At 48.2% G+C, this 12,895-nt stretch overlaps 1 protein-coding gene across 2 annotated transcripts in view; it reads left to right on the top strand.

Moving 5' to 3' along the window:
* ADAM19 (ADAM metallopeptidase domain 19) overlaps nucleotides 1-10,805 on the top strand; it is a 98,199-nt gene extending 87,394 nt beyond the window's left edge. Inside the window, exons 22-23 of one of the 2 annotated variants that reach the window (XM_019027389.4) lie at nucleotides 6,182-6,334; nucleotides 7,123-10,805. In XM_019027389.4, the coding sequence (XP_018882934.4) occupies nucleotides 6,182-6,334; nucleotides 7,123-7,176 (207 nt within the window). In that variant the 3' untranslated portion in view covers nucleotides 7,177-10,805. Of the gene's footprint in view, nucleotides 1-6,181; nucleotides 7,035-7,122 lie in introns of those variants that run through there. The other variant, XM_019027388.4, reaches the window with a different exon arrangement.
* The last annotated feature ends 2,090 nt before the right edge of the window (nucleotides 10,806-12,895 follow it).

The following is a 12,895-nucleotide window of genomic DNA, read 5'->3' as shown; positions in this document are numbered from 1 at the left end:
ACAGCAGGTTAGAGCAACGAACGTGGGGAAATAGACTCTCTAGGCAGCTCCTAAACCATGTGGCATTTTCTCCCGGGTTGGCCTATTTTATGACAAGCCACTACCCACCTTCCACCCCAAATTAACTTCTGTCAGTTCCCCCATGCTCGTCTGCCTGCTAGGTCTTTGTAAATGCTGCTTGTTCTGCCTGATACGCTCCTTCTGCCCTTGGCGGGGCCACCTCCTGCTCATCCTCAGATCTGCTCCTAGATGCCGCTTCTCCCAGGAAGTCTATCCTGATTCCTCAACTCTGAGGTTGATGGGACTGTACTTCTCTCATCATAGTACTCTTCCTACCAAATTGTACCTATTGGTACCTTCTACGGATTGGAAAGTCTTAGGGATGTATCCTGATGCCTTGCCCATCCCAAGGGGCAGGTGCCTCTGGGAGGTGAGAGTGGGGTCTAGACTCTCCGCCCCCAGCCCTGGTGCTCTTGGAGGCATAGCCTGCCCAGCAGCCTGTTCGCACTGCGTGTGTGTGCTCTGATGGCTCTGACCACACCTTCTGCAGGAGATCCCCCAGTGCAGACACAGGTGTTTCCTGGGTGGCGGCCGGGTGGGGTGCCTTCCGGAACTGGCCTGTGTGTTTTGGGTGTGACCCCTCAACTGAGACTGCTTTCTTTGGGTGTAATCCAGAGGGCTCCATGGAACCCAAGCTGTCTCTGACCCTAAGGACTCTGGGGTTGGCTGCACGCTTTGGAGGGTCCTTGGGATGTGTGGCAGTGGTACAGTTTGGGAAGGCTGAGGGCATCCATTCTGTTTCTCTGCTGTGAAACCGCTGCTCTCCCCTTCCTTTTATGTGGGGCAGAGGTAGGATGGAAAAATCCATGCAGAAAGAGAGGAAAGACTGACAGGGAGAGAGAAGGAAGGAGGAAAGGAAAAAAGCAAGAGAGGGGAGGAGTGGAGAGAGAGAGGTGGAGAGTGTACTCGTGTGCTGAGGGTGCTATAGCAGAGTACTGCACACTGGGTGGCTTCAAAACAGACACTTATTTTCTCACAGTTCTAGAGGCTAGGAGTCCAAGGTCAAGGTGCTGGAAGGGTTGATTTCTGAAGCCTCTCTCTGTGGTTTGCAGGTGGCCATCTTCTTGCTGTGTTCTCACGAGGCCTTTCCTGTGCACTTCTGCCTCCCTGGTGTCTGCCTGTCCAACTCTCCTCTTCTTATGAGAACACCAGATTGGATTAGGTGGCCTCATTCTATCCTAATCACCTCTTTAAAGACCTTATCTCTAAATATGGTCACATTCTGAGGTACTCAGGGTTAGGGCTTCAGCATATGATTTTTTTTTTTTAAATGATGAGTGCACAGTTCAGTCCCTAACAGAGAGATGAAAGAAAGGGAGAAAGCAGGCATGTAGAGACTTGGGGTTACAGGAGAACAGGGGTGCCAGCAGAGGGAGGAGGGAGTGGGTCGGGCGAGCAGTCCACTCAGACTGTTGTTCTGAAAAACCCACACTAGAGGCATGTTCAGAGAACACGGGGCCAGCCTCACCCCTGTCACCCCTAGGTGCTGAGCCGTAGGTCAGGAAGCGTCAGGGACAGCGGGGACCCAGCTGTCTGTTAAGCGGTGGAGGCTGTGCATACCCTGCACCTGCACCCCTAGGACTGCTGGCAGGAGTCCCAGGTGCAGGAAGCTGCCCAGCCAGTGGCAGGCACCCCAAAACACAGCTCCCAAGCACAGCTTCTCCTGGGCCGCAGGGCCCGGGTGGGTGTCTCTCTACAAGTGAACAGTGGGAGGCAGCTGCTCTGAGTGGGGGCTGCTGTGATGACATTGGGCTGCCACCTGCCTCCTCACAGCCATTCCAAGAAGGGAGTTGCTGCAGCCCTCATTTCTCTTGGAGGTTGCCAGGCCTCATAGGATTGAAGGGACTTGCCCGACATTGCACAGTTGTGAGTGGAGGAGCTAGGACTTGAACCCAGGTCTCATCCAGCTGAGTGAGACAGCCTCCTGCCCTGGGGCCACTCACAGTCTCCAGTCTGCCATCAAAGATTCCCCACCTCCTAGCTGGGGGACAAGGACCCCCTGGAGAAGTGATGGATGAAACCTCATCACTTCTTCAGTTCTGCTATTCTAAACCAGCTTATGCACCTGCACTCTGTGCCAGGCGATGACGAGGAAGGCAGATGGCAGCTTTGCCTCCAAGAGCTCACATTCTGCTGGGGCAGTGACTCTGGGATATGTGTCACTGCAACAGCGATACGTGCTGTGAAGGAGAGGCTCAGGGTGCTCAGAGTAACAAGAGGATTTGACCTAGTCTGGGAAATCCAGGAAGGTTTCCCTGAGGAGGTGACATTTGAGCTGAGACATGAAGGAGGAACAGGACTTAACCAGGCTGTGAGGGCAAGTGATGAAGGAGCTTTCCTGGTCCCAGGACCCACTAGTAGGGAGGCTCTGTCATGGGAGAGGGCCCTGTGGATTGAAGGAACTTAAAGGTTTGTGTGCTTGGGTCCTAAGGAGCTATGAGATGAGGCTGGAAAGCCAGAAGGAGCCCGTCTATGCCCAGGCCACATAGCCTTGGTCAGGACTTTGGTCTGTATTCCATAGGAAGAGGACAGTGGTGACACGATGCAATTTTCTATTGACAAGGATTGATCACTCTTTGGGATATCTTTAGGCAGGAGAGAGGTGTAGTTCCTGCAAGGGGCCCATAGATGCTTCTGAAGCTGTTAATCTACTGTTTGACCTGCATGGGGATTACTTAGTGTATTCACGTTGTGGTAATTCATCTAGTTGTATATTTATGATTTGTTCACCTTTTTCTGTGTATATTATATTTGAATTTTTAAAATAGTTTTAAAAAATGAAAGTCACTCTAGAAGCAAATGGGTGTCCTAGTTAGAAGATTTAAAGGTTGTCCTGAAGAAAGATGGTAAAGCTTGGAGCAGGGAGTAGGCAGGGCTGATGGAGTGAAGCTGATGAGAAGTGTGCAGAAGAGAAAATAGATACGAGTTGAAGATCCATTGCTTGGCAGGGGATGACGCCCCGTGTCAGGCTTGTGCAATCTGATTGAGTAAGATGCCGTCCCTTGTGGAAGGGAGCGTGGGCCAGAGTAGCTGAGGGACTGTTTCTGCTCTAGAAAAAGGAAAACAGTGCTGGGCGAGGGCCCTGGTAGGGCTGAGTTGGATCATCGCAGATGTGGCCTGTGGCTGGTTGCGCTGGGAGGCCCAGCGCTGACATGCTGATGAGGCTCCTGCCCAAACTCCAGCCCCTCAGTGGCTCATTTGCACAGCTCCCTTGGGAGCACAGCCTTTCCCAGTTGCAACCTGACATCTGCACCCAGCTGTCACCTGCCCCAGAAGGTCTCTATCCTGGCTTCCAGCAACCATTGCAACTTGGCAGCTATTCTGAGCTGGGGAAGGCGGTGGTGAAGGGGGCGGGTTGCATTGTCCTTCTAGATAGAGCTGAAGAACATGGCTTTTTGGCCCTAAGAATTTGCTTTAGTTTCTGATGCCATGAAGCTTCTTGGGGCAAATCTCGGCTCTTTGTGTTATTCCTGCCCTCTCTATGTGCTTGCCTTTTGTCCACTTTAATACGTGGTAGTGACCCTCTCGAGAAGGGAAGGAAGTCAAGGAGAGCAGGCACTGGAACTCCCATCTATGCAGTTGGCTTCCCCTTAAACCCCAACAGCTTGGGGGCCTGCGGGTGGGACAGTCATTCTTTGCCCCTTAAAAAACAATGGATCAACTAATACGTGTTGAGCAGCTACTGTATACTAGGCACTGTTCTGGAAGCCAAAGATGTATCAGTGAACCAAACAGATACGGACCCCACACTGCTTCCACTCTAGAGGGGAATGGAGAGACACAAAGTAAAAATCAACTGGAGAAGTAAATAAATTATATATGTTGTAAGGCAGTAAGTGATATGAAAAGAAAAGAAGAGGTATATTAGGATAAAAAGGTCAGGGAATGTCAGGGTGGGGGCTGTTGTAATTTTAAATAAGGTAGTCAGGGCAAAGCCTTGTGGAGATGGTGAGAACATGAAGGTAATAGTAACACAGGAAGGACAGAATCCATGAAATGTGCCACACACATGGACAACCAACATGAACAAAATGTAGCTGCTGCTTTGTTTAAATTTTGTTTTAACCTTAACAGGCAATACACATACATGCTCTTGTTAAAAAAAAAAAAATGGAATGTTCAAGGGCTGGGCGTGGTGGCTCACATGTGTAATCCCAGCACTTTGGGAGGCCAAGGCAGGCAGATCACCTGAGGTCAGAGTTCGAGACTGGCCTGACCAACATGGCGAAACCCCGTCTCTACTAAAAATACAAAAATTAGCTGGGCATGGTGGTGGGCGCCTGTAATCGCAACTACTCGGGAGGCTGAGGCAAGAGAATCGTTTGAACTCTGGAGGCAGGGGTTGCAGTAAGCCGAGATGCCATTACACTCCAGCCTGGGGGACAGAGCAAGACTCCATCTCAAGAAAAAAAAAAAAAAAGAAAATGGAATGTTCACCTGGAACACACCCCTCCCCTTTTGCACCCCATCCCAGTGTAATCTCTTTGGTCTGTATCCTTCCTTTTTTCTGTTACAGACATTTCTATTAGGCGGTGAGTGTGCTGACTTATTTTATGTCAACTATCCTCTACAGCTTGTTTGTTCCACCTAACAACTCTTGAACATCTCCCCATGCCAGCCCCTATCAACCTACTTCATTCTTTTTAAGTGCTATATCATCTGTCACTTTATAATTTTAGTTATTTTTCTGCTGATGAAATTTTGCTTATTTATAGTTTCTTTGCTGTTACAAACAGTGCTGCAAGGAACAACCTTGCAGTTTCATTTTTGTGCACGTGTGCAAATAGTTCTCTAACATAGGTCAGAAGAAGTAGAATTACTAGATCAGAGAACAGTTATTTGTAATTTTTTTTTTATTATACTTTAAGTTCTGGGGCACATGTGCAGAATGTGCAGATTTGTTACATAGATATACACATGCCATGGTAGTTTACTGCACCCATCAACCCGTCATTTACATTAGGCATTTCTCCTAATGCTATCCCTCCCCTAGCCCCCCACCACCCAACAGGCCCCAGTGTGTAATGTTCCCCTCCCTGTGTCCATGTGTTCTCATTTCATGTTCATCTCCCACTTATGAGTGAGAACATGTGGTGTTTGGTTTTCTGTTCTTGTGTTATTTTGCTGAGAATGGTAGTTTCCAGCGTCATCCATGTCCCTGCAAAGGACATGAACTCATCCTTTTTTATGGCTGCATAGTATTCCATGGTGTATATGTGCCACATTTTCTTGATCCAGTCTATCATTGATGGGCATTTGGTTTGGTTCCAAGTCTTTGCTGTTGTGAATAGTGCCACAATAAACATATGTGTACATGTGTCTTTATAGTAGAATGATTTATAATCCTTTGGGTATATATCCAGTAGTGGGATTGCTGGGTCAAATGGTATTTCTAGTTCTAGATCCTCCCTATTTAATAATGGTGCTGGGAAAACTGTCTAGCCATATGCAGAAAGCTGAAACTGGATCCCTTCCTTACACCTTACACAAAAATTAACTCAAGATGGATTAAAGACTTAAACTAAGACCTAAAACCATAAAAACCCTAGAAGAAAACCTAGGCAATACCATTCAGGACATAGGCATGGGCAAAGACTTCATGACTAAAACACCAAAAGCAATGGCAACAAAAGCCAAAATAGACAAATGGGATCTGATTGAACTAAAGAGCTTCTGCACAGCAAAAGAAACTATCATCAGAGTGAACAGGCAACCTACAGAATGGGAGAAAATTTTTGCAATCTATCCATCTGACAGAAGGCTAATATCCCCAATCTACAAAGAACTTAAACAGATTTACAAGAAAAAATCAAACAACCCTATCACAAAGTGGGTGAAAGATATGAACAGACACTTCTCAAAAGAAGACATTTATGCAGCCAACAAACATATGAAAAAAAGATCATCATCACTGGTTATTTGTAATTTTAATAGATACTGCCAGCTTGCTCTCCTGACTTCCTCTTGAGAATATAAACACATTATACATACAGTTTCTTTCTAAATGGGACCATACAGTATATAACTTTTATCTATCTGATTTTAACCTGTAAGATATCAGGGATATTTTCTTTCAAACAGGCCTCTGGCCTTCAAGTGAGGCTTATTGCTTTCTCTCCAGGACTTCTCCAGGCCTCGGCCGCCCCAGAAGGCACTCCCGGCAAACCCAGTGCCAGGCCGCAGGAGCCTCCCCAGGCCAGGAGGTGCATCCCCACTGCGGCCCCCTGGTGCTGGCCCTCAGCAGTCCCGGCCTCTGGCAGCACCTGCCCCAAAGGTGAGTCCACGGGAAGCCCTCAAGGTGAAAGCTGGTACCAGAGGGCTCCAGGGGGGCAGGTGTAGAGTTGAGAAAACAAAGCAATTCATGCTTCTTGTGGTCTGGACTGAACTTCCAGAACAAAAGCCAAGGGCAAAACATTCATGTTTCTTGGTGCCCGCTTGACTGTGGAGTTTTGGCTTCATGTGAAAGGTGATGCTTAGAATCCTGAGCTGTGGTGGCTTCAGTCCTGCCCCTGCACCTGACCTGCAGAGGGACCCTGAGCAAGTCCCTCTTGAGTCTGTTTCCTCATTTGTACAGAGGCTATGATGAGCAGTAGTACCAGCCCCATCAGGTTGTTGTGAAGAGCAAGGAAGTGCATTAGTAGAAGCCACCTGGCCTGCGGGAGGCTGTGTACACTTGGCCCCTCCTCGTACTTCTTCTGTGTGGCTGACAGTCTCAGTTTGCCAGTCTTGGGAGTTAGGTCAGAAAGGGATGAGGTGAAGAAGCTGGCTGACCATGCTGTATTCCCACGAGGCATTGAGAAAACTATGGACTGTGCTGCTGCCTTAGCAGGGAAGGGAAGAGGGAGGGGTGGCTGGTCAGCTTGAGATAGGGGCACCTACCACACCCCTCCCTGCAGGGCTGATGGTCTGGGTGAGTGGACACATGGATGGACTTCACAAGAAGCCTTTGTTCTCGGTGGGTGGTCCATCCTTCCTTCTAAAATCGGGAGGATGGCTCCCCCCTTGATCCCATTGATCAGCATCGAGCTGATGTCGCTCTCCCTGCCTTCTTTTTCTTCCCAGTTTCCAGAATACAGATCACAGAGGGCTGGAGGGATGATTAGCTCGAAAATCTAGACCTGTCCAAGGGCCTTCTCCCTTTCCTTGAACTCTCTGGACACTGCAGAGGACCCATGGCCATGGAACCCTGAAGAAGCATGTCTGGCCGCCTCTGAGCTCCTCCCACCCTCCTCCAGGAACCTCCACATCTCCAAAAATCTCCTTGTTGACTCAGTGCCTCCTCGGCTTCCTCGGAAGCCCAGAGGGACTACGATCTGATGGCCTCTAGGTGTTGTTTTGTGCAATATACAGCCCCAGGTAGGGAGGAGAGAGTATGAGGAGGGTGACTGGCAGCTTCTCCTCCAGACTCCTAGCCCCGAGGTGCTGATGGAGATGCTCAAGGCCAGCAAGCCACTCAGGCCAGCACTTCGCTTGCAGAAGCCAACAATTCACTCCTGGGGTGCAGGGCACGCAAGAGAGCTTCCCATTGCTTCTGCTCTCCTCAGAGGTCCTGGGCTGGACGGAGGCTGGTACTTACCCACCCCTTTTAGCTTTTAGGGATTAAGGAAGGGTCAAGCCAGCCACTGCTGTGGCTCTGCCCAGGGCTTGGTTGAGGGAACGGCTTCTGGCTGTATGGCTGCATGTGACAAGCCACGTCCCCTCCCACCTCTCCCCAAACCCCTGCATCCCTGTATTCACACGGGTCACTCTGACTCAGACAGGTACTATTCGTAGGCAGTGTAGACAGCAGGAGGAGCACCGGGCTTGGGCTTCCTCTGAGCCGTGATGCCAAAGGTTGCGACTCCTGACTCTGGATAATTTTTAGTTGCTCTTTGTTTTCTCTGCCGCACTTTCCTGGTGCCCCACGCTTTTCTCTCTTCCTTCCCCTCTCATTCTCCCTCTAATGTGTGGTGCTTTGGTGAGCAAACCCTCAGCAGTCCTGACCTTCGGGTGACCAGGTGCTTGTGACCTACAAGTCAGAGTCCTCTCTCACAGTCGGCCACTGGATTTCCCTCATTGGCTCTCAGGAGTGTGACCAGAGTAGACTCGGGGCATGGCCATTGGGGTCATATGTTTATTTTTCATTGTGTTTTGTGACCTCAGCAGGGTGGGGGTCTTCCTCCTTACTCTCTGAGCTAAATCTAGGTGAGGTCCCCCCTTAGGGAGCCCAGCTATTTACAAAGTACACACGAGGGAGCCAGCCTGCCCTGGTGGCTGGTCATTGACTTCGGGCTGGACCGTTGCCCTCTGAGCAGAGAACAGACCCATTTCTGGGAGCTGCCCGAGATCACTGGAGAAGGCAGCCAGCAACAGCTGCACTGGAACAGTCAGAGCTGGGAGCCTCTTCCTCAACCCAGCTTTTTGTCATTCACTTCCTTTTGTTCTCTCTCTGGTCACTGCCCTTACCTGACCCTCACAGAAAGAGAGCTCTGAGCAGGTGAGGGGGTCTGCGGTGGCTCCTGTCTTCCCTGCAGCAGGGAAGGAGGGCCGTGTGGTGCTTTGCTAGATAGGACGGTTTTTGCAAAGCACCTGGAGATGTTTTCTGGGAGATAGACTCCCACTCCACAAAGGTGCTGGGTGGCTCTCTGGACAGGAGCTGGCCTGACTCTCGCTCCTCTGAGGCTTTCCTGGGGCTTCCTCCCATCCTGCCATGAGCAATTGTTTGCTCTTGAAAACCTCACTGCAAGCCTGAGGCTGAGCTTCTGATTCACCACCCCAGGGCCTCCTTATAGTTCTCTGCACACAATAGGTGCTTCTTGGATGTTCTTGGGTTTGGAAATAAGTGGAAAATACGGGATGTACACCTGGGGGAAAAGCCTGGGTTGGATTTAGAAAGATCTCAGGAAAATGAGTTTCTCTTCCCTCAGGGTGGCTGTGATACAGGTTCCCCATGTCCTTGCCGTGGGTCATCCTTGCTGTGGAGATCCATTCCCCACCTTTCCTGTGGCCCAACCATTTATTTAAATGTGCTACCCTCTGCCTCAAGGCTTGGTTCCTGGAAAGTAAAGGTGAAAACATCCCCTTTCACCCCTCTGCAAAACAACAAGCAACATCCTCAAAACCCAACCCCATGCCTCACAGAGCTTCCTGTGGCTTCTCCAGCCTTTCTCCCTCACATCAGGAGGTAGATAGCTCTGAAGTGACAGCGCCACAGCCATAGTGACTGCGTGAGCCATCTGAACCTGCAGTCCACCCTCCCTGGAACCACACCAGAAAGAGACCTGGGTTGTTGTTTTCTTGCTTTTTGTTTTGTTTTGTTTTATTATTTTCATATCACCTCCATCCCATAAAGTTGTACTGTGAACTGGAAGATGGTGGAATGTTTTGGAATTTGATAGACTTTCGGCAACCAGTTCTACTAATGCTTCACTCCTGGCTCTGTTCAGGAAGGCTGCCCAGGAGGAAGACTGGCCATTATGCATCCCCTTTTCTTTCCAGTGCCCAGTATGCTGTTTTGAGGTGTCAAATACAAATAAATCTGGGCTTAGGGAAGGAGAGACCTTATTCCAAAGCATGATTGCAGAAGGGGAAAGGGAATATTGCAAAAGGGAGAGGAAGGGGCCTTATGGGAATAGTGAAAAGGCTCAGACCGACCGATGGCAAGATCTGCAAGAGTCTCAAAGCCCAGGCAGAAAAGGCCTTTTCTTTTATTGGAAGAAGTAAACATGGCTAGAAAGAACCACGTTCAGGGAATGACTTTGTGCCCAGCCTTTTTTTTTTTTTTTTTTTTTTCCAGGGGAGGGGCTGTTTGCTGGCTCAGGCTGAGGGTGGCCCAAAGTCCAGGGTCTGGTGGGGAGGAGGGAAGCTTAACTCAAGTTTGGGTTAGTGAGTTAGCAAGCTCTTTGTGCAGTTGGGGATGTAGGTAAATCTTTTTAAAAGTGAAATTAACCTCCTGCCAATTTTACAACCCAAGAATTTTTTTTTAAGGGCCTTGGAGCCATCTCTAAAACAAACCTCAAGGGATTTAGTGCCCTGTCTCCCTGTCTCTAGAAGCCTTAGCCTGGGCACCTGGCTCAATCTTGTAACTGCCTGCTAGCCATAGGTTCCTTTCAGCCTTGCTGACTTCTCCCTATAAAAGTAAAGCCCTTTTCTGCCCCAGCTCTGAGACACTTGCAGATCTTAAGGTCTGAGACTTGCTGATTTTCTGGTTGGAGTGTTTTTTTGTATTGCCATAGTCCCTTCCCCCTGAAGCAATAGCCCCTCCCCACCTCCTGCAATACACCTTTCCAATAAGTCTCTCCCTGTCTACTTCCTAATTTATTCTTATTTGACAGAGGATATGGAAGACTTGCAATTTGAAAATTGGGGACCAATTCCAAAGTCAGTAATTGTGTTAACCACGTGTATAACAGCTCTGCTGGACACCCAAGAAAGCCATGGGAACGCCAACTGGAAAGGTCCCCTTCCCGAGGGGAGCCTGCAAAGGAGAGGTTCTGTAGAATCCAAGCCCACATTTCCAAAGTCACCCCCAACGCGTCCTCTCACACCGTCCACTGTGCGTTTGTATGTGTCTGGGATCCAGGGCAATGTGAATTTTCTTTTTATTTGGGAGATTGTTCACGGAAAACAGATCTTCTTCTTTCTTGTCCACCTATTAATTGTTTACAATATTTGTACATCTATGCAAAATACTTGAATGGGCCATGGTGCCTTTTTTCCTTGTTAGTATTTAATTAAAAATGAATTGTTTGTCATTTGCAATGTTATCTGGTCTGGCAGCTCTTTATTGTGTGTTTGTTGTAATGTCCTACTGCTCAGATTAGATAGGATTCATGACGTGGACTTCAGAAAGAGTTCCCACAAGGATGGTCAGTTCAGCCTATAAAGCCATCATGGTGGACCCTGAGCCACAGCAAAGCCTATGTTTTCCTATGACCAGTAGAGGGGGCTGTTTGTCTTTACACCTGGACGCAGGCTGCTTATTAAAGGCCTGAATGATCCTGAGATTCTTCGATATGTTTTTTTCTCATCCTACACTACTGCATATAGAAGACAGCTGAGAGCCTCTGCTCACCTCCTCATCTTAGTAAGGCAAGGGATCATACTTTAAAGAGGGGAGACACTTGCCCCAGGTCTCTTGGGCTGGGTAGGCAGGCACAGCCAGGGATAAGGTTGGGTGTGCTTCCTGATTCCAGAACCCTGCGTGATATCACAGCTCGTATTCATTAGTGCTTCCCAGTCCATAAAAGGATCCCACCCTTATTCTGTCATTGATCTCTACCTCAATTCTGAGGTTCTCTCAGAGAGATGGAAGATTAATAACCATGATCGAAGGTAACAGTTACTCAGTACAGTCGGCCCCCCATATCCGTGGGTTTCAAATTCATGGATTCAACCAACAGCAGGTTGAAATATTTGAAAAAAAAAAAGTACAACCATAAAAAGTAATACAATTTAAAAATACAGTATAACAACGATTTACACAGCGTTTACATTGTATTAGGTATTATAGAAATCTGGAGATGATTTAAAGTATATGGGAGGATATATGTAGGTTATATGCAAATACTATACCATTTTATATAAGGGACTTGGCCATCCTTAGATTTTGTTATCCATGGGGGTCCTGGAACCAATCCCCTGCAGATACCGAGGAACAGCTGTATTTAACATACGTGAGCCACTCACTGCATGCTGTTTACAAATAAGGATTATCTCATTTAATCTTCACAAAAACCCTGAGAGAGGCTTCTTGCTCTCTGATTTTACTTTTTTTTTTTTTTTTTAAGACGGAGTCTCTCTCTGTCACCCAGGCTGGGGTGCAGTGGTGCAATCTCAGCTCACTGCAACCTCCGCCTCCCGGGCTCAAGCAATTCTCATGCCTCAGCCTCCTGAGTAGCTGGGTTTACAGGTGCCCACCACCACGCCTAATTTTTGTATTTTTAGTAGAGATGACCTCAAGTGATCCATTCGCCTCAGCCTCCTGAAGTGTTGGGATTACAGGCGTGAGCCACCGCACCCAGCCTGATTATATTTTTCTAACCTCTCATGGTTATGAGGTTGCCTGTGGACCCTAAAGACATCTAAACACAAATGCTTTCACTACTAACATGCCTGCTCATGAAATTGCTTCCCACTCACACATCCCTACCTGGTTAAGAGGCCACTCTTCCCCTGCTGTTAGCCAGTCTCTGGGGTGATGCTCACGTGTTGGTCACTAGCATAATGGAGAAAGCCTGGTTGGGCAGACCCTGGTTGAAGTCCGGACTCTGCTTGCTACTCAATAGATAAGTGGGCCTGTATAAGTTCCAGATTTCTGAGTCTCTTCACTATACAAATAATATACCTGCCTCAAAAGTGTTGTGATCATCAATGAAATTCTGTATGTGAAAGTCCCCAACAGGGCCTGTCGCAGGCTATGTGCTGAGAAACTGCTGATTACATCAGTTTACAGTTGCTTTGCTTAAAATGCAGAGTTCTATTAGGATCTGCCTTGCATTGAGTGCTGGTCCCCAGGAGAGTTTGGGCAAGGAAGGACTGTGATATTGTTCCTTCAATCTTTTATTTTTCTTTTATTCTTTTAGTGCCTATGATGTGCTAGGCACTGAGGATAAGCTGTAAATCAAAGCCAACTCTCATGAAGCTTATATCCAGATGGGGAAAGAGCACAGATCACAAGAAAATAAATGAATAAAGTAGTAGCAGATTATGCACAAGGCACAGTGGCTCAAGCCTAAAATCTCAGCATTTTGGGAGGCCAAGGTGGGAAGATCACTTTAGGAAAGGAGTTTTGAGACCAGCCTGGGTAACATAGCAAGGCCTCATTTTTACCAAATCTGAGCCTGGGAGTTTGAAG

Source organism: Gorilla gorilla, chromosome 4 (assembly GCF_029281585.2).
Source record: "Gorilla gorilla gorilla isolate KB3781 chromosome 4, NHGRI_mGorGor1-v2.1_pri, whole genome shotgun sequence".
Classification (NCBI taxonomy): Eukaryota; Metazoa; Chordata; class Mammalia; order Primates; family Hominidae; genus Gorilla; species Gorilla gorilla.
This window is presented reverse-complemented; position numbering and strand designations above follow the sequence as displayed.